Source organism: Onthophagus taurus, chromosome 6 (assembly GCF_036711975.1).
Source record: "Onthophagus taurus isolate NC chromosome 6, IU_Otau_3.0, whole genome shotgun sequence".
Taxonomy (NCBI): domain Eukaryota; kingdom Metazoa; phylum Arthropoda; class Insecta; order Coleoptera; family Scarabaeidae; genus Onthophagus; species Onthophagus taurus.
Window position 1 is genome coordinate 12,147,469 of NC_091971.1, and position 19,066 is coordinate 12,166,534.

At 31.5% G+C, this 19,066-nt stretch overlaps 2 protein-coding genes across 2 annotated transcripts; both read right to left on the bottom strand.

Annotated features, from left to right (window-relative positions):
* Positions 1-1,946: 1,946 nt before the first annotated feature.
* On the bottom strand, positions 1,947-9,010 carry LOC111424282 (Heat shock protein 60A). Its single transcript, XM_023057780.2, has 4 exons — positions 8,879-9,010; positions 8,271-8,447; positions 7,004-8,219; positions 1,947-2,573 (listed from the first exon to the last, which is right to left on the bottom strand). The coding sequence occupies exons 2-4, from the start codon at positions 8,445-8,447 to the stop codon at positions 2,239-2,241; spliced, it is 1,728 nt and encodes a 575-aa protein (XP_022913548.1). The 5' UTR covers positions 8,879-9,010; the 3' UTR covers positions 1,947-2,238.
* A 1,991-nt stretch (positions 9,011-11,001) lies between these two features.
* LOC111424302 (uncharacterized) lies at positions 11,002-18,866 on the bottom strand. Its single transcript, XM_023057803.2, has 5 exons — positions 18,487-18,866; positions 17,590-17,646; positions 17,394-17,536; positions 12,460-12,667; positions 11,002-12,305 (listed from the first exon to the last, which is right to left on the bottom strand). The coding sequence occupies exons 1-5, from the start codon at positions 18,695-18,697 to the stop codon at positions 12,283-12,285; spliced, it is 642 nt and encodes a 213-aa protein (XP_022913571.2). The 5' UTR covers positions 18,698-18,866; the 3' UTR covers positions 11,002-12,282.
* Between the last annotated feature and the right edge of the window lie 200 nt (positions 18,867-19,066).

Consider the following 19,066-nt stretch of genomic DNA (forward strand, 5'->3'; position numbering starts at 1 on the left):
GCCAAAGACTGAGTAACCAACCCCAGTGGGAAGCAAGTTTGAAAGCAGGAGTTGGGCGCTAGGTCAACTACCTGATCCCGGATCGATCACTGATAAACGTTCTAAAAGAAAAAGTCGGACTGAACAAAGAAATGGACAGAATCTATGTATTGCGACTTGGAACGTTAGAACTTTATCGTAACAGAATGCGTAATAGGTCGGAATGAAAGAGGATCTTGGATCAGGCTAAGACTCACAAAAGGTTGTCATGCAAATGATGATGAACAGTAGACCTAGAAAGTTTTAAATTTATCCGTGCGTCTTCAGACTCTAGAACTGTCACTAGAACTAACATTAGACCTAGAGCTAGAAACATTCGGGTTTAGCTGACTTCAGAGACTAACGGCTGTTAGTTCTAGTGACACCGCTAGTTAGCACTAGATATCGCTATGTTGTATATTTTTCATGAACTAAAACTAGAAATTCTCGGCATTAATGCGTCCGCTAATATCAGTTCCAGATTTTCCTTGGAGTTGTTTGACGAATTTCAAGTTCGCCAGGCTCTTAGACAATCTCGGTCCACTAGTGTTGGTGCTGATGATGTCAACATTAAGCATTAAGTATTGGTTTTGCTTGATTTCAGCAAGGTATTTGATTCTGTTGATTATAGATTCTGTAGGTTTTTCGCCGAGCTGTATCGCTTGGTTTCAATCTTTCCTCTCTAATCGTTCCTTGTGTGTACGTGACTCCTCATCTTCCTCGTCTGTATTTACAAGCCGTTGCGGTGTGTCTTAGGGCAGTGTTTTTGATCCACTTTTCCGTCTTCATAAATTGCATTACTAAGATAATTAAGTGCAACTTTCACCTATATGCAGACTATCTCCAAATTTATACATCTGCAGCTATGGATGAACTTCCAGCAGCGGTAATGCGGCTTAATAGGGATCTTGCTATGTTCTAGATGCCATGGCTTGAGTTTGAATATAGTTAAGAATAAAGCTATTGCTTTCGGATCAAGACCTTTGCTAACAAAATTTTACTCCATCAATAATACCCATCTGACACTTGATGGTAACATCATACAATTCTCTCAAACAGTTAAAATGGGGGTGATGATGGATTCTGCATTGTTCTGGCAGCCCCAGATTCAGTCTGTCTGCAGGAAATTAACTACCTTATACAAGATACTTTCCTCTCAATCCCCAATTTACCTGTTCACTGCATTTCAATTCATGGCATCTCGCGGTATTCCTACTAGAGCATAGTCTGATGTCTCACTCAATGAACAGGAAGTTCATTCTACTGAAATATATCACAGATCATTCACTGTACAAGCTATAACTCTGAGGAATAATTTATCCATAGCATTGCGTAATGCTCGTAGCGCTTTTCTGTATTCAAAGCTTCACTAAGAAATTACCTGGTTTTGATGTCATCTGCTTCTTCTCTTTTCCCTCTTCAGCTAACAGCTTTATTTGCTCTTTTCCAATCATTTTTCGCTTAATCCGATTTTCTTTCTCTCCTATTCTTTTTCTGTTACTTAACATGTACTTATTTTTTTTCCATAGTTGCCATATTAATTATTTATCTTAATTCCATACATACATTCCGGTCGAGTCTTTTTGAAAACATCCAAGCTTGTGTTAATCTTATAGAACAATGTATATTTTCTATTGTATATTATTACTAGACCTAGAAAGTTTCGGGTTTAACCATGCGTCTTCAGACGCATAAGGGTTGTTTAAAATTAAAAGATAATAATTATAAACGTTTTATTAAAATACAAAACGTAACTAACAAAAAAAAATACGACAAAAATAACTACAAATCAAAATGAAACCACGAAATGTTTTCAGTAACAAATATAATTAAAAATTAACAGTTTAAAGTTATACAACTTTTCGAAATGTTCCAGAGTACAAAAAAAATGCTAGATTAAGAATCAGATCGGGCGTTTTTATAAATTCCTCTTCATTTCAATCGGAATGGGGGGGTGGTGGAATAGTTTTTACATCACTCAATCGCGCACAAACCGCACAAAAAAAAATAATAAACACACATTTATATTACCACCGACCGATGTTTATCCGTCCTATTTAAAATTTCTCCACTTTTTTTTAATCGAAAGAACACTCGGGGCTCAAACATAATAGAGATTAGGCACCGAAGTGTTTTTTTTTTATAACAATGCCAGATTAAAAACAACAGGCATTTCACAGTTTATTTTTTTTAATATAAATCATTCTACTTTCGAAAGTTTTACATCATATCCATTCCACCTCCCATTCCACCCATTCCTCCCATACCGCCTCGTGGCATTGGGGCTTCTTCTTTAGGTATTTCTGTGATCACTGCTTCAGCTGTTGTTAGTAAAGACGCCACTCCAGAAGCATCCTTAATCGCCGTACGAACAACTTTCGTTGGATCGATAATTCCTTTTTCTACTAAATTTCCATATTCGTTTTTCAAGGCATCATAACCATAATCACCAGTTCCTGCTTCTACTTTTGCTACAACTTGATTTCCATCAACACCAGCATTATTTGCAATTGTCATACATGGTACTCGAAGTGCTTTTCTTACAATTTCAATACCTAAGAAAAAAATAAAATTAGCATTTACTGAACATTGTTCTATAACAAATTGAGCTTCATCTTATAATACATAAAAAAATAATTAGTGATTGTACAAAAATGTATAAATAAACAATTTTTAAGTTGTTTTAAATTGTTCAATTAACTTATACATTTTTTTAAAATATTTTAGCACAACTCCGACACCTACAAAATTACAAAGATTTCATTTTGTAAGCTCTAATGTGTGCATCAAAAATAATACATGGAACATTTTTGGGGTTATAAATTCTAAGTCAGGGTGAAAGTACTAGGCCAGTATAGTAAAAAATGGAAGTGTGCAAGCCAAATGTTGCTATTTAAGTTTTTGCTATTGCTGTGGTAAATATGTAACAAAACATGAAAAAAAAGGGAAATTTCAGTGCAAATTTTGTTCAAACATACGAGATGTACCTCAACTAAATGTTATAGTGTATAAATATAGGATGCCAAATATAGTGTGCAAAAGATTTGGACTAATCTCAATCCATTGAATTGCTACGCATGTGCGAATAAAGGAGCCGCATTGAGAAAAACGGTGAGAAAATCGTATAATTCTGTTGATGTTGGCCAAAGATCATTGCCTTATTCGGACTACTTTCCTGTGCTAAAATCTTCAAGTCGAGATTTCTATCTTCTATGACTGCTCCGACTTTTGCACCAACATATAATTTAGATTCAATTGCTGCGCTAAATTGGAATTGACACAATATAAATCAGAACAGCTGGCTTCGTTTTTGAAATCAAACAATCTTTTGGCATCCAGTACAAAAGTCACAGGTTATCGAAGTTTATTCGTTGTGAATGATGAAAAAACTTCTGCATATTGCCTGGATGTCGGAAAATTGGACGCAATGAAAACAAAATATGAAACAGATGATTGGAGATTATTTATTGACAGTTCAAAACTCATTTTGAAGCTTTCCTGCATAAGACCAATGAAAAACCTTGGGTTCCAATCGCGTATAGTACAGAAACGAAAGAAATGTATGATGCATTAGAAAATATTTAAAAAATGGTTAACTACGCTAAACATATGTGGCACATATGTTGTGATATAAAAGTTGGCTTTGCGGTTTTCGAAGCGGCTTTTTGTGCGATTGAATGGAAACGCAGAGAGCACAGCAGGTTAGAAATGGCCAATATTATTCGTGAACCTTTGATGCCGAAAGAGAAGATATTGCTGCTTCCATTGCATATTAAGCTTGGAATTGTTAAAAAACTGTCGCCAAAAGAGATACAATTTAATTTGTCAAGTACATTTTTCAATTTCTTGAAAATTGGAAAATATTCCAACTTTAGAAAACATATTTGTCATGATTTTCTATCGTAATGCATTCATTTTGTTGCGCCTTTTTCAGGCGTACTAAATGGTCCAGATATACGAAAGCTAATTAAAAGTGACGCATTCAACAATATTTTGATTGATGCTGAATTGGATGCTTGGAAGGCAATCAAAGAAGTAATAGAACGCTTGTTGGGAAAGCATCGTTCTAGCAACTACGATATTTCTGTCGTAAGGATGGTAGAGCGTCGTTCTCGAAAATTGGCGTCCACATGTCCTTGATAATTCATTATTTATATCATCATCTGGACCAAGGTTTATATACAGGATGTTTAGAAGCTCAACGTCAAGCGGGTGAGAAACCAACCCATATCTGTTCTGGTAAAAATAAGAAAAAAATTACATGTCTCTTAGTTAAGTGGTAATAGATATTTTTGAAATCGTTCCCATACATCATATCTTTAGTAGTACGTAGTACGGTCAGAAATGTTCGCAATTTAATTATAATTTTTTTTAATAATGTATTCCTTATGAACCATGCAACTTTAGAAAAAATTTGCAAAAAAATATTAGTTTGATTGAGTTAAGGTTGAAAGAATTTTTGTCTATTAACTTTGACACACGATTTCCAAAAATAGGAGTGGTACAACACCCTTGACAAGTTATTTTAAAAGATGGTCTGTTTAGTCTAATTTCCAACATGCCACTTTTCTTTTCAGAAAAATATTATTGCCTATTTTTCTGCAAAAAAAAAACGCGTTATTTAAAAAATTCATACATTCGTATGTGATTTGTATTTCCTCCAAAATAACTTCACAACTTTGTAAGAAGATGTGCCACTCAATATTAACAGAGAAATGTGGTTTCAACAAGATGGTCGCCTAGCTCGTTATGCTTGTTCTGTACGGAATTGAATATAGAATATCCCGAATGATGGATTGAGTGTCTTGGTTTGATTACGTGGCCTCCCCATTCTCTGCGTCTAAATCCCCATGATTTTTTACAATTACATAAAAGAAACAGTGTTTTAAAAACCGATTGAAAATCTTGCCGAACTGCGCCACAATAATTATACTGCAGCAGAAGAAATAAATACAAAGAGATTTGCACAACTAATAAAAAGATCTTTTCTGCGACGATAGAGCTTGTATTAATGCCGACGGCAAACAAATTGAGCATTTGCTTTAGTTTTAAGAAAATAATACAAAAAAACCTTATTCGAAATAGTCCTTTTGCAAGACATAAGGGCAACCATCTTGTTGAAACCACATTTTGTTGTTCGTAGATATTGAGTGGCACATCTTCCAACAAAGTTAACAGCAAATAAAAGTAAATAGCAAAATGGGTATTGCTTGACGTTGAGTTTCGGGACACCTGTATAAGAGGGTGTCTAGATTTATAGGCAACCATACTGCGCATTACGTCATTGGCAGATAATAATACTGGAAATTAATTCAAATTTTTAAAATAATGTAATTGAATTACTTAAATATATTTAGTATGGTATTTAATTAAATGCTGTAGTAAAACGGAAAATAATTCAACTTAATTTGAAATTTGCTGTTGGAGTAGGCATGTGTTCTTCGAAGACATGGATGATCCTGATGATTAAGAATTTTCAGAAGGTGCAGTAGGGCCAGTAGTAGAGTCACAAATAGACTACCTAAGTCTGACGTCACAGAGATGGGGGGGTTATACCGACTCCAAACAATTTGGATGCTAACCACAGTTGCTAACGATAAATCGCCGTAAAAATGTCATTTAGTTTATTTTATTTTAAGACTTATTGAAAAATTGTATATGGCAATAGACAAACAAAGCCTTGACGTCACAGAGATAGGAGCTTATACCGACTCCAAATATTTTCGTTGCTAACGGTAAATCACCATATGCAATTTTTCAATTAATGTTAAAATAAAATAAATTAAGTGACTTTTTAACACGTTCACGTCCACGCAGATTTTTGGCAAGTTACCCGCCGGTCATCAGCGACCGCGAAAGTGTTAAATGACATTTTTATGGCGGTTTATCATTAGCAACGAAATTGTTTGGAATCGGTATAAGCTCCGCTCAGCTCTGTGAAGTCAGATTTAGGCAGTCTATTTACCATTAGCAACAGAATTAGTAACAAAATTGTTTGGAGTCGGTATAAGCTCCGCCCATCTCTGTGACGTCATAGCTTAAGTTGTCTATTGACAGGAAAAATCACTATTGAAAAGGTCTAGATCAATGTTTATGAGTAGATAAACTTTATTCTTCTTTAAACTTTGTTTTTCCTTAATTTTTGTTAATAATTTCCATTACTTTTTTATAGTTACAATTCGTAGAACTCGAGTAAAGATGTTATTTTTCAAAGAGAATTTGCTTTTTTCGAAATAATTTGACAATTTCTTGAAGATTTCATTCGATAAAATTAGTCCAACTTAATTTTTGACATAGATATATTAATAAATTTTTTTAATTTAAGCCTTAGCAACAATTTTACTGCAGAATGAAATGAGAAATCTTAAATGGTTCTTGAGTTATAACTGAAAAACTAAGCAAATAAACATCAAGATAAGGAAATAGTATAAAAGGTCATACAAAAAAATGTGGGCTGAGAACGCCAAACCCTTTGGAGGTTTTAATATATTAACCTAGTACTTTGGCCACTGATTTGGAATTTCTCACCCTCCAGAATGGCTGTTGCACTGTGTTACAGTAAACCAAGGTTGCCAGGTCATAGACGAAGTAAAGTCATAGCATTTTCAACTCGAATTATAGGTTACTGTAAATTTCTCTATTAGCACATCTATTCACCGCTAGATGGCGCTAAGAAATTATTTAAAATGTGATATTTTTTCCTTTTAATTATATCACTTTTATATACAAACGTGGTCTAAACCATTTTACTTGAATCCTATGCCTATTATATGTAACACATATTATTAAAATTGAGTGATTTTTAAACAAATTTCAACATCTCACGATTTTTTATGATATAGGTAGCGACATTTTATGTGTGTAACCTGGCAACCCTGCTACATAGAGTTTAATTAATCCAGAACACTGGTAAATTCAGAAACATTCCAGATTATCAGAATGATAATATTAATAATAATGTTAATTTGATAAATAAAATTTTTACCTGTTGCTTGATCACTATTAATAGCCTTAATAGCTTCCAAGCTTCCAATACACCTCAATAAAGCAGTACCACCACCAGGAACGATTCCTTCTTCAACCGCAGCCCGCGTAGCATTCAACGCGTCATTAACTCGATCCTTCTTCTCATTAACTTCAACTTCACTGCTTCCTCCAACTTTTAAAACGGCAACTCCCGAAGCTAAGCGGGCTAATCTTTCTTGGTATTTCTCCTTTTCATACTCAGATGACGTTGTGCTAATCAATTCTCTTATTTGTTCCGCACGTCTTTCAATATCGTCCTTTTTGCCTTTTCCCTTCAAAAGTAACGTGTCGTCTTTGGTGATGACAACTTCACCAACTTGTCCCAAGTCTGTTAATTGGACATCTTCTAATTTTGTGATTCCAGATTCATCACCAATTACCATTCCTCCGGTTGCGATGGCGATATCTTGGAGTGTCGCTTTGCGGTTGTCACCAAAACCTGGTGCTTTTACGGCAGCGATTTGGAGCCCAATACGAAGTCGGTTAACTACTAATGTGGTTAAAGCTTCGCCATCGACGTCTTCAGCGATGATGATGAGCGGTTTGCGTTGCGTGTTTGCTAATTCTAAAGCTGGGACTATACTTTGTACTGAGGAGATTTTCTTTTCTGATAATAAAAGTAAGGCGTCTTGATATTCAACTTTGGCTCCTTTGGTTGTGTTAACGAAATAAGGCGAAATGAATCCACGGTCGAATTTCATTCCTTCAATAACATCCAATTCGTCGTTTAAAGTTTTTCCATCCTTAACAGTAATTACTCCATCTTTTCCAACTTTCTTCATAGCATCAGAAATTAAATTTCCAATGTTTACATCGCCGTTGGCGGAAATTGTGGCAACTTGTGCTACTTCTTCTGGTGTTGTGACCGGTTTAGATAAGGACTTTAATGTAGCTGTGATCTTTTCAACAGCTAACATAATTCCTTTTCTGATTTCAACAGGATTGGCCCCTTTTCCTAAGTTATCAAAACCTTCTTTGGCAATAGATCTAGCTAAAACTGTAGCAGTGGTGGTTCCATCACCAGCTTCCTCATTGGTGTTATTAGCGACGTCCTGCACTAAACGCGCCCCAATGTTTTGAAATTTATCTTTTAATTCAACCCCTTTAGCTACTGTAACCCCATCTTTAGTAATTTTTGGTGAACCCCAAGATTGTTCAATAATAACGTTACGACCCTATTAATCAAAAATTAATCAAAGCTGTCAATAATACTATTTTTTTTTTACCTTTGGACCCATTGTAACAGCGACAGCATCAGCTAAAATGTGGACACCTTGAAGCATAAGGGCCCTAACCTCCGAACCAAAACGAACGTCCTTCGCGTAAAAACATCTTTGGACTTGGGCTATTTGGTTCGCTTGGCGAAGGGCCACGCTACGAAGGCTCGACGGTAAGCGATACATCTGTGTTGTAATTGAAAAAAAATCGTAAGGGAATATTTTCAAATTAGAAGATTAGTTTCGAAATAGGTTTTTGATAGTTGACAGAAAAAAAACAAAGTTACTCGATTGTCTTTTTCGATTTATCACGGCACTCTACATAGCGAGCACGCCGTGCAGTTACCAAAATGGCCGGTCAATTTCATAACCTCAAACAAATTTTAATCATAAATTCGTCATTTAAACTCTATTAACGCAACGCGTACGGGTTATATATCAACTAAAAGTTAAATTAAATTAATTTTAATTAAAGTTTTCTCGTTACTTTTAATATTAATTGATGAAAAGAATAAAATTGTTTTTATCATGAACATGTGACATCTTAATAAGCCGGGTTTTGGACGAAAATTAAAAAAATTGAGGTGTTATAAATGATAATTAATTAATTCTCTTACCTTTTATGGTTAATTTTTGTACAAAATAAGGAAATGTGGTGAAAATAGGTCGGTACTTGAAAGAAGAACGAACCAACACGCCTTTCAGAACCTATCTGAGAAAGACACCACCAAATGACGCCGGTTAATGATAGCAATTTTCCGGTAGATGTCGCCTAAAAAACATTAACAAAATTTATTTATTTATTGATAATTATTTATAATTTTAGATGTTAAGAGCGTAAAATTACTTATTTAATCAATTTAATCTGGCTTAATTAATTAAAAATGTTTTAATTCTTAAATTTGATGTCCCAAAATTTTAGTGCCATCTCTTAACACATATCGTAAGTATTCGTGGAAGTTTCTCGAAAAGTGAGATAGCTTAAGAAAGTTCAAAGTCTATCTAAACTTATCGTTTATCTAGAAACTTCTAAAGGCTAACTTTTTTTAACTAATTTTTAATATTTTACGTAATGTATTCTTTTTTTTAAATTATACTTGAAAACAAATTTTTCTTTAGTAACTACAGTGGCGGACAAAAGTCGACATACAGCATTGAATTAAGTTTTAAAAATTCGTATAAAATCGATTTGAAAATTTCCCAAAATGTTAATAAAAGTGTCCGCTTTCAAGTGAACCAATACGTTTTGGAAAATAACTTTTAGTTTTTGAAAAAACAATATTTGAAGTTTTGATAAAATTTTCGATGTTGCAATTTTCATCGATTACTTTCAAAATTCGCTATAAAATTGATTTCTTGAAGGATCCTTGTGGAAATATCACCAATTATTAATTAAAGTATCCTTTTTTTAATGTAACAAGCCGTTTTGAAAAATCGCTTTTTATTTTTGAGAAATAAATTTTTGTAATGATCAACAATTTTTAAGAATTTTGCAATTTTCGCCGATTAAGTTTAAAAAATTCGTATAAAATCGATTTCATTTAATATGAGTATGAAAATTTCTCAAAATGTTAATAAAAGTGTGCTCTTTCCAATGAACCAACCGGTTTTGAAAAATAACTTTTAGTTTTTGAGAAAACAATATTTGAAGTTTTGATAAAATTTTCGATGTTGCAATTTTCATCGATTACTTTCAAAATTCGCTATAAAATTGATTTCTTGAAGGATCCTTGTGGAAATATCACCAATTATTAATTAAAGTATCCTCTTTTTAATGCAACAAGCCGCTTTGAAAAATCGCTTTTCATTTTTGAGAAATAAATTTTTGAAATGATCGACAATTTTTTCGAATTTTGCAATTTTCGCAGAATAAGCTTTAAAAATTCGTATAAAATTCATTTCTTGGAATATGAGTATGAAAATTTCCCAAAATGTTAATAAAAGTGTCCCCTTTCCAATGAACCAACACGTTTTGAAAAATAACTTTTAGGTTTTGAGAAAACAATATTTAAAGTTTTGATAAAATTTTCGATGTCGCAATTTTCATCGATTACTTTCAAAATTCGCTATAAAATTGATTTCTTGAAGGATCCTTGTGGAAATATCACCAATTATTAATTAAAGTATCCTCTTTTGAATGCAACAAGCCGTTTTGAAAAATCGCTTTTAGTTTTTGAGAAATAAATTTTTGAAATGATCCACAATTTTTAAGAATTTTGCTATTTTCGCCGATTAAGTTTAAAAAATTCGTATAAAATCGATTTCTTGGAGTATGAGTATGAAAATTTCTAAAAATGTTAATAAAAGTGTGCTCTTTCCAATGAATCAACCCGTTTTGAAAAATAACTTTTAGTTTTTGAGAAAATAATATTTGAAGTTTTGATAAAAATTTTGATGTTGCAATTTTCATCGATTACTTTCAAAATTCGCTATAAAATTGATTTCTTGAAGGATCCTTGTGGAAATATCACCAATTATTAATTAAAGTATCCTCTTTTTAATGCAACAAGCCGCTTTGAAAAATCGCTTTTAGTTTTTGAGAAATAAATTTTTGAAATGATCGACAATTTTTTCGAATTTTACAATTTTTGCCGATTAAGTTTTAAAAATTCGTATAAAATCCAGTTCTTGGAATATGAGTATGAACATTTCATCATTTAATGAATGGGGAATGAATTCCCAAATGAATTGAGCTAGAGTTATCAATACTATATTATTTGAATATTAAAAAAAGAAAATATTTATTCATAAACATTTTATTTAATAATACCAATATGACTCTTATATTTTAACAATTAAGTACGTTTTTAACTAAAATGCATTATCTTAAATTATTGCTTAAATTAGATAATATAGTTTTTAATAACAATAAAAATTTGTTTTGTATAAAATAGTAATCTAATTCGAAATACTTAAATTAAGTTGCCAAGTTCATCTCGAAATTGAGAATTTTTCGAACTGTAACTCTTAAAAACTATTAATAGACCGCTTGTTGGATTGATAAGAGATACGATTGAGTATCTCTTGTAAAAAATTAACTCAAAAAAATCATAAGAAAAACATAACTAAAAAAGATTATAACTAAAAACTGAACTTAGATCAATTTTAAGTACAATTGCCACAGTTTTAATCGACAATTTTTAATCTTAAGTAAAATTACCAAAGTAAGTATTAAATAATAATTATAACATAATTATCCGAATCCTTAATGAGATTTATTTTTTCAAATAAATTCATTCTTGTAAGGAATTCGGCGTTTAAAAACTATGTATGGGACGGATATCTAGACGTTCTAGTCGAGGAGTAACTTCTCGACTAAGAAAATAATCAAAAAAATAAAAACAAAATAAAACATAAAAACAAAAACAAACAAAAAAGACTTATACTAAAAATTAGATAAAAAATAAGGGCCACTTTTACAATAATTCCTTTTAAATTTACCTCAAATTAATGGGTTAGTTTAACAGGAAGATAATAAAAGTAGCCCAAATTAAAGTACTATACAGAGTGATTCGGGAGAAAATAGAAGACTTTTATCTTTATTATTGTTCAAAATATCTCTGAAACAAATTTCAAATGAACTTGAACTTACTGGATATGTCCTTATAATATTTCCTCGCGAATCACCCTGTATAACATTAAGTCGTTATATTTTATAATCAATAGAATATCACACATAAATTGTAATATACAAAGTGTTTTAAAATTTTATTGTTTTAAAACTCATTGTATATTAGTTTTGAATATAACCATTGCACAAAATAATATTAAATATTAAGTAAATATGTATATATGTTTAGCTGCTCGTAGGCCAACAATAAACAAATTGGAATGTTCCAGTATGGAATTATCTTATAATCTAAAATTAAAGCTATTTCATTCATAATATGTACATGAAAAAATAAGGAATAAAGACAATAATAAAAAAATTATATAATTTTATAACTACTTTTTGAAAATATAAAAATCTCCATTTTCGGTGATGTAGGTGTTATCTTGATGTAAAAAATTAGTCTTGATCTCATGGACTCACCGTACTTACAGCTAGAATAAATTTTATGTTATGTTAGAATTAAAAATAATATTAAAAATGATAATAATTTGATAAATTAATGATTTATTTTATATTTAAAATGATGAGTGACGAATCTTGATGATTTTTTAATGATCTTGATTATTTATATATCTCTGGTCTTACTCTTTGGGCTATTAGACATTGCCGGATTATCATAAGCGTAAACGATACTATCCTCAGCAGGAATCCTACTTATTCCCGTTGTCATCGTGGATGGACTATCAGATTTAACGGTTGTATCGGGAATATCAATTTTTAAATCCAATTTTTTATCATTATGCTCAGCTTGAACATTATTTCCAACACCGTTTGATTTATTTCCATCTTGCTTCTAAAAAAACAATTTAAGCGTATAAACAAAAATCCAGGCATTAAACATTTTTTTAACAATAGAATTAAAACTTCCTTTGCTTAGGCCCACTTTTACCATCCTCCTGATAAACTATCTAGAGTATAGTTGCCATGGTTACCACGGTTTTAAGCGCTCTCATTGGCTAAGAACTGGATTTATCTATCGGATAAATTTATCAGGAGGTGGTAAAAGTGGGCCTTAATGAGTTAATTCAACTGTATTCTATAGTTGGTAATCATCGTTATTTATTGCTTTATGTATATCAAGCCATAACGGCATCAACGGCAAAATGGTTATCTTTTACTTAGCTGCATCGTTGAACAGGATGTTTAAATTTGCAACCAATAGTTAAAGCGGTACGATCGCAAATAAACTTCAATCGCTACAATGTTTGTTTAAAATTTGCGCAAATGCCTATTTCAATACGATGTGATAAATGTTTTTTGTGTTTCCTGGAAAATCAAATAAACGTCGTTTATGCAGTTTTAGCTCCACAATAGCTGATATATCGAAATCAAGAAATTTAAGATTGATAAAACATTGCTGCCTAATTAGATGCACAGAATTAAGCAAAAGATATAGGTTGAACCTCATTTTCAGCACATGTCCTGTATGCTGTTGGACCAATATTTTCGTAATGAAATGCTTCCTGATATAGTAACACACCACAAATATTTATGCCACTACACCCGACTGTCATTACTCATTACAGACGAAATGTTGTCTCTAATAGGGTTATAAGAGACTATAAGGGACCAGTACAAGTGAATATTCAAAACGATCTTGAAAACAATATGAAGCAAATTAGATTTGACCAAATACTGCACAAGTTCCATCTGTATCGTAACCATTTTTTAGTCAACAATGATCGTTTTCGCAATTTAAGCCGTCTAATTACAAATTTGAATCATAATTTTAAATTCATGGTAGCTACATTGGGATTATTGATTCTATATAAAAAGTATTTACTATTCCCAGAGGACTAGGTACTGTTGATGAAAGACTAAATACTACTGGCAGAGAGTAGATACTATTTGCAGAAGATTACATACTGGTGTCAGAAGGCTAGATATTGATGGCAGAAGGGTAGATACTGTTAATAGAAGATCGGACGCTTCTAATAAAAGATATTACTGGCAGAAAGTAGATACTACTACTGCTGGTAGACGACTATGTATTGATGGCAGAAGGCTACATGGTGCTAATAAAGGATACTACTGGCACAACACTAGATAATGCATGAAAAATAAGCACAAGTTTTAGTTTTTGGAATATTTTAAAAATTCACAAAGATATGACTGTTTTTACCGTGCATATACTGGTTGAAAATGTTTATCTTAAACTCTTCTCCTGAAAACTTGTATTTATTGAAATAGTTCATAAGATTACACAAAATCTAATCGACCGATTTATTAATCCGGTCGTATTTTGCACATAAATACATTCTCTATAGCCGGAACTATAATTATTTCAATCCGCTAAAATTTACATTTTTTTTAGTCTGTTAAATTGAAGAAACACATATTATGAAAGACATGTTAATTTTTAACAAGCCGCCATTTTTGTTTCTTTCATTTTTTAACAAAGATTTTAGTACAAGCTAGTATCACAACATTAGTGATTAAAATAAATTTGGTTTTATTCCTTTCGTAGTGTTAGAAGAGGAGTTATTGTGTGAACGATGCAGAAACATATAGCTAAAATAAAGCTATATACTCGTAATGGAAAACTAAATATAGCTAATAAAAACCTAAATAGCAGACTAAAATGCAGAATACTAGATATTTCTGTCAAAAGACTCGAAACTACAGGCAAAAGACTAGATAGTGCTAGCAGAAAACTAGATATTGATGGTAGAATGCTACATATTGCTATTAAGAGATTGCACACTGCTAATAAAAGATACTGCTAGCAAAAGATTAGGTGTCGCTGGCAGAAGACTAGATACTGTTAATGGAATACTAGATACTCCTAATAGAAGGCTATATAGTGCTAATGGAAGACTAGATACTGCTAATGAAGGACTAAAAACTACTTGTATAACACTAGATATTTCTGTCGAAAGATTCAAAACTGGAGATAAAAGACTACACACTGCTAGTAGCAAAATAGAAACATTTTAATTACAGTACATTCAAAGCTTATAGATAAATCAAAATGTTGAGGTCAATCAAAATGATAGCTCGCGGAAAAGTTATCAATTTATAAAATAATAATAATATACAACTTGCAGAAGATTGCATTCTGCTGTCAGAAGACTAAATAATATTGACAGAACGCTAGCTCCTGCTGATTGAAGATCGTACACTGCTAATAAAAGATACTACTGGCACAAGGTGGATACTACTTGCAGAAGACTATTATTCATAGCAGAAGGCTAGATACTGCTAGCAAAAAATAGTAACACCTAATTACTATTTATATTTGAAATTTAAAAAAATCGATTTTTTATTCACTATTTTGATTCTATAATGTATGGATGATCAGCAGAAGCTTTAGTTTTTGGAATATTTTAAAACATGTCGAAAATATGACCATTTTCTCTTCTAAAAAGTTTGGTTTCTTTCATTTTTTTAACAAAGATTTTAGTATAGGCTAGAATCACAATATTAGGTGTCGCTGGCAGTAGACTAGATAGTGTTAATGGAATAGTAGATACTGCTAATAAAGGACTAAATACTACTTGTATAACACTAGATATTTCTATCGAAAGACTCAAAACTGCAGATAAAAGACTACACACTGCTGGTAGCAAAATAGAAAATTTTCATTACAGTACATTTAAAGCTTATCGATAAATCAAAATGTTGAGGTCGAATTTTTGTTTAATTAGAATACTTTCTAGATAGCTCGCGGAAAAGTTGTCAGTTTATAAAATAATTAATAATAAACAACTTGCAGAAGATTGTATACTGTTATCGGAAGACTAAATGTTACTGACAGAAGGCTAGCTCCTGCTGATTGAGGATCGTACACTGCTAATAAACGATACTACTTTCACAAGGTGGATTCTACTTGCTGAAGATTAAATACTGCGGATAGAAGACTAGATATTGATGGCAGAAGGCTAGATAGTGCTAGTAGAATATTGGACACTGCTAATAAAAGATACTGCTGGCAGAAGACTAGATACTGCTAGTAAAAGATTAAGAATCGCTAAAATGCTATTTTATGAAGAAAACATCAAGCTACCATCTGTACAAAATTGAAATTTTTTCGTCAGATAGTTTTTAAGAAAAAAATTCGCAAAATGGACTAAGTTGCCGGCACCGTAAAAAATCGGGTACTTTTTTCATTTAACTCGCGATAAAAAGAAAACCGCGTATTTGAAAATTTTGAAATTAACATATGTTATGTAGAAATGTTCAGTGATTACAACAAACTTTGTCGCAATTTTCTTTATTGAGCGGTTGCGAAGATATCTGTCTTTAAAGTGAGGTTCCTTGACTTTTGGCACCGATAATAGATACTGTTAATGGAATACCAGGTACTGTTAATAGATGGCTATATATTCCTAATGGAAGACTAGATACTGGTAATAAAACACTAAATACTACTTGCAGAAAACTATATATTGCTGTCAAAAGACTAGACAGTGCTGACAAAAGACTAAATATTGATTGTAGACAGCTACATATTGCTAGCAAAAGATTAGGTGCTGCTGGCAGAGGACTAGATACTGCTAATGGAATACTAGGTAATCGAAAGACTCAAAACTGCTGGCAGAACACTATAAACATTTTTAGTCAAAACGTATAGACTCATAAAAATGTTGAGGTCAAACTTTTGCATGATTAGTACAGTTTTAGACACCTCGCGAAAAATAATTAGTTTATAAAACAATCAGTGCAGTATCAAAATTAATGAATGTTATAAAAATAATTTCCGGGCTATTAAAATATCAAATTATGACTCAAGATAGATGTTTTATTTCCCTAAAACTGAGAAAAATAAGCAAACAAAATTTTCAACAAAATAACAACAAAATACAACAAAATAGTCGGAATGGAATAGTTCTAGCAGGAAGTGAACATTTAGCAGCTGATGGTTGTGGAGATTTACATAAAAATATCAAAATGGTTGGAATAAACATTAAATGTGTTGGCATTTTCGGTTTCAACCGTTTATAATCTTTCCAAAAGAATATAACGCTAATCTTGTGAGAGAAATAGTTGTTGGTATGGACAATAAAGGCAAAGAAAATTAGCCATTAAATTGCTATCTATAAGTGTAAGCTTTGTTAGGGAAACTCTGACTCGCATAAAGCGATTGACGAGTTTCTTTATTTCTTCAGAAATGATTTTAGAACAACATGTAGCAATTCAGATGATAACCTAACCTGATATATATCTGTTAGTAAACAATTTATTACTTTGTTGAATTATTTAGATCTTAGATACATAACCTGAAACATCATTTTTTTAAACAGTCACTTTTAACATCATCCTAAACTTGCATAAAAATCTAATTTTGTAGTTAAATGTTCTTTATAAAGTTTATTATTTAATTTACGATAAATATAATTCTTACTTCTTAGTTTAGAATTTAAAAAAATTGTTAGTTTTAATAAAAATTTTAATTTAATTTTCTTTTATAATATAATTTCTTTAATAATAAAAAATCCTCGATAAATCTGCATTAAGCAAATTAAAGTGGCGACCACCCTGTTAAAAAAAATTATAATAATAAAATTAAAAAGAGTTACCTTAAAAACAGCTCGTATGTTTTTCAAACTAATTTTTTTCTGTTGATTCAAAATCATGATTAACAATCCAATAAAACCTAGTATCAAAATGACTATGAGTGCTATAGATACGTTAAATTTTACTTTAAGACCATTAATTAAAGCTAAAAAACAATAAATTTTAAACTTAAAACTAATAATTTCAAAATTTACTTACAAATTGTATCTGGGGATTCGTTTTCTTTCTCATAATACCGTTGATCGAAAAAATACACTGCAACGAAAAACCTTATTATTATTACTTATTTAAGAAATCTAGACCACGTTCTTAATTTTCTAAAACTCTCAACGTTTTCACTTTGAAATTGTTTAGAATAAACTAACTGTTATTGGAGCGTCCATACATTTAAAAACATTCAATCACCGCAAAATTTATTCATAATTTTTAATGATAAATCATTAATAATCATTTTTATAGAAAAAATGATAAAACTTTTTCGTTACTAATTCTAAATTCATTTATAATCAATCGGCCGCTTTTGTATTATTCATCCATTCAGAACTATGGAAAAAATTCAACCAAAAGATAAGAATTAAACTATTTTAACCACATAAGAATTTAAATTTGAATCATTTGCATTCCTTTAAAAAGATAGCTTAATTTTAGGTCGTAATACGACATTGAAATCACGTTTGAATGAGGTGATTTATTTGTGTTGAGTAATTTGAGCTATTGTTAATTTAGTTGTTTAATCGGCTGATTACATATTTTCTTTTGGTTTGTATTTCACGTTGCTGAATCATCAAATATTATCGCTTTAAATGTTACATAAAAAATGTTATCTTCATTTTTAGAGGTAAATAATTAAACTTTCAAATGTGTCGTAGATAACTTGAAATTATTAACTGGTATTTAATTTGACCACTAATTCTATTTTAAATACCCACCGAAAAATTTCTAAGAAAATAACAAATTAATCTTACACAATCAATATATTTTTAGCCACGATACATCATCAAAACAGAAAAAAAAGTGCGCAAAAAGAATTAAATCAGACGAAATTTATTACAGAAATTTTATTTCAAAAAATCTCCTCCATTTTTATTTTCTTACCTTGGCATTCCGATAAACATTTACTTTGATCAAAATTGTGATCAGGTGAACAAACTTTTCTGCAATGTTCGCAATGATCAGTTTGTCGATCACAATAATTATAAATCTCGCATCGATGTTGTCCACAAGTTGGCCCCAAAAGGCGTTCCTCACTGAAACTTCCACCGATGAAGAATAAGCAAACCACCAAAATCGCTGCACTTTTTGCCATTTTTCAAAATCGACTACATCTTTTTTGAAACTACCTCAATGGTGGGTTCTTTTTGGTGCATTTGTTCTCAATAGAAACGGTAAGCAACAGGTGGTGTGGTACGTCTAAGGTGAGTCACTGTTAGAGTGACGCTTTCGAGGTAGTACTGCTTCACTGTGTGCAGTCTGTGTGAAAAACGGCAAGAATGTTACCGAACAGGTAACCGAACCCCACCTGTTTCGGTAACGTTATTGTTCGGATTTAAAAGCGGGAAAATTCAATTTATAAAATTTCCTTAAAGAAACTGCAAAATATTTTTTGTTAAAGTGGTCTTTTTCAAAACCATTTTGATGAATTAATTAAGAAATGGTTTTAAAGACGTATTGTATT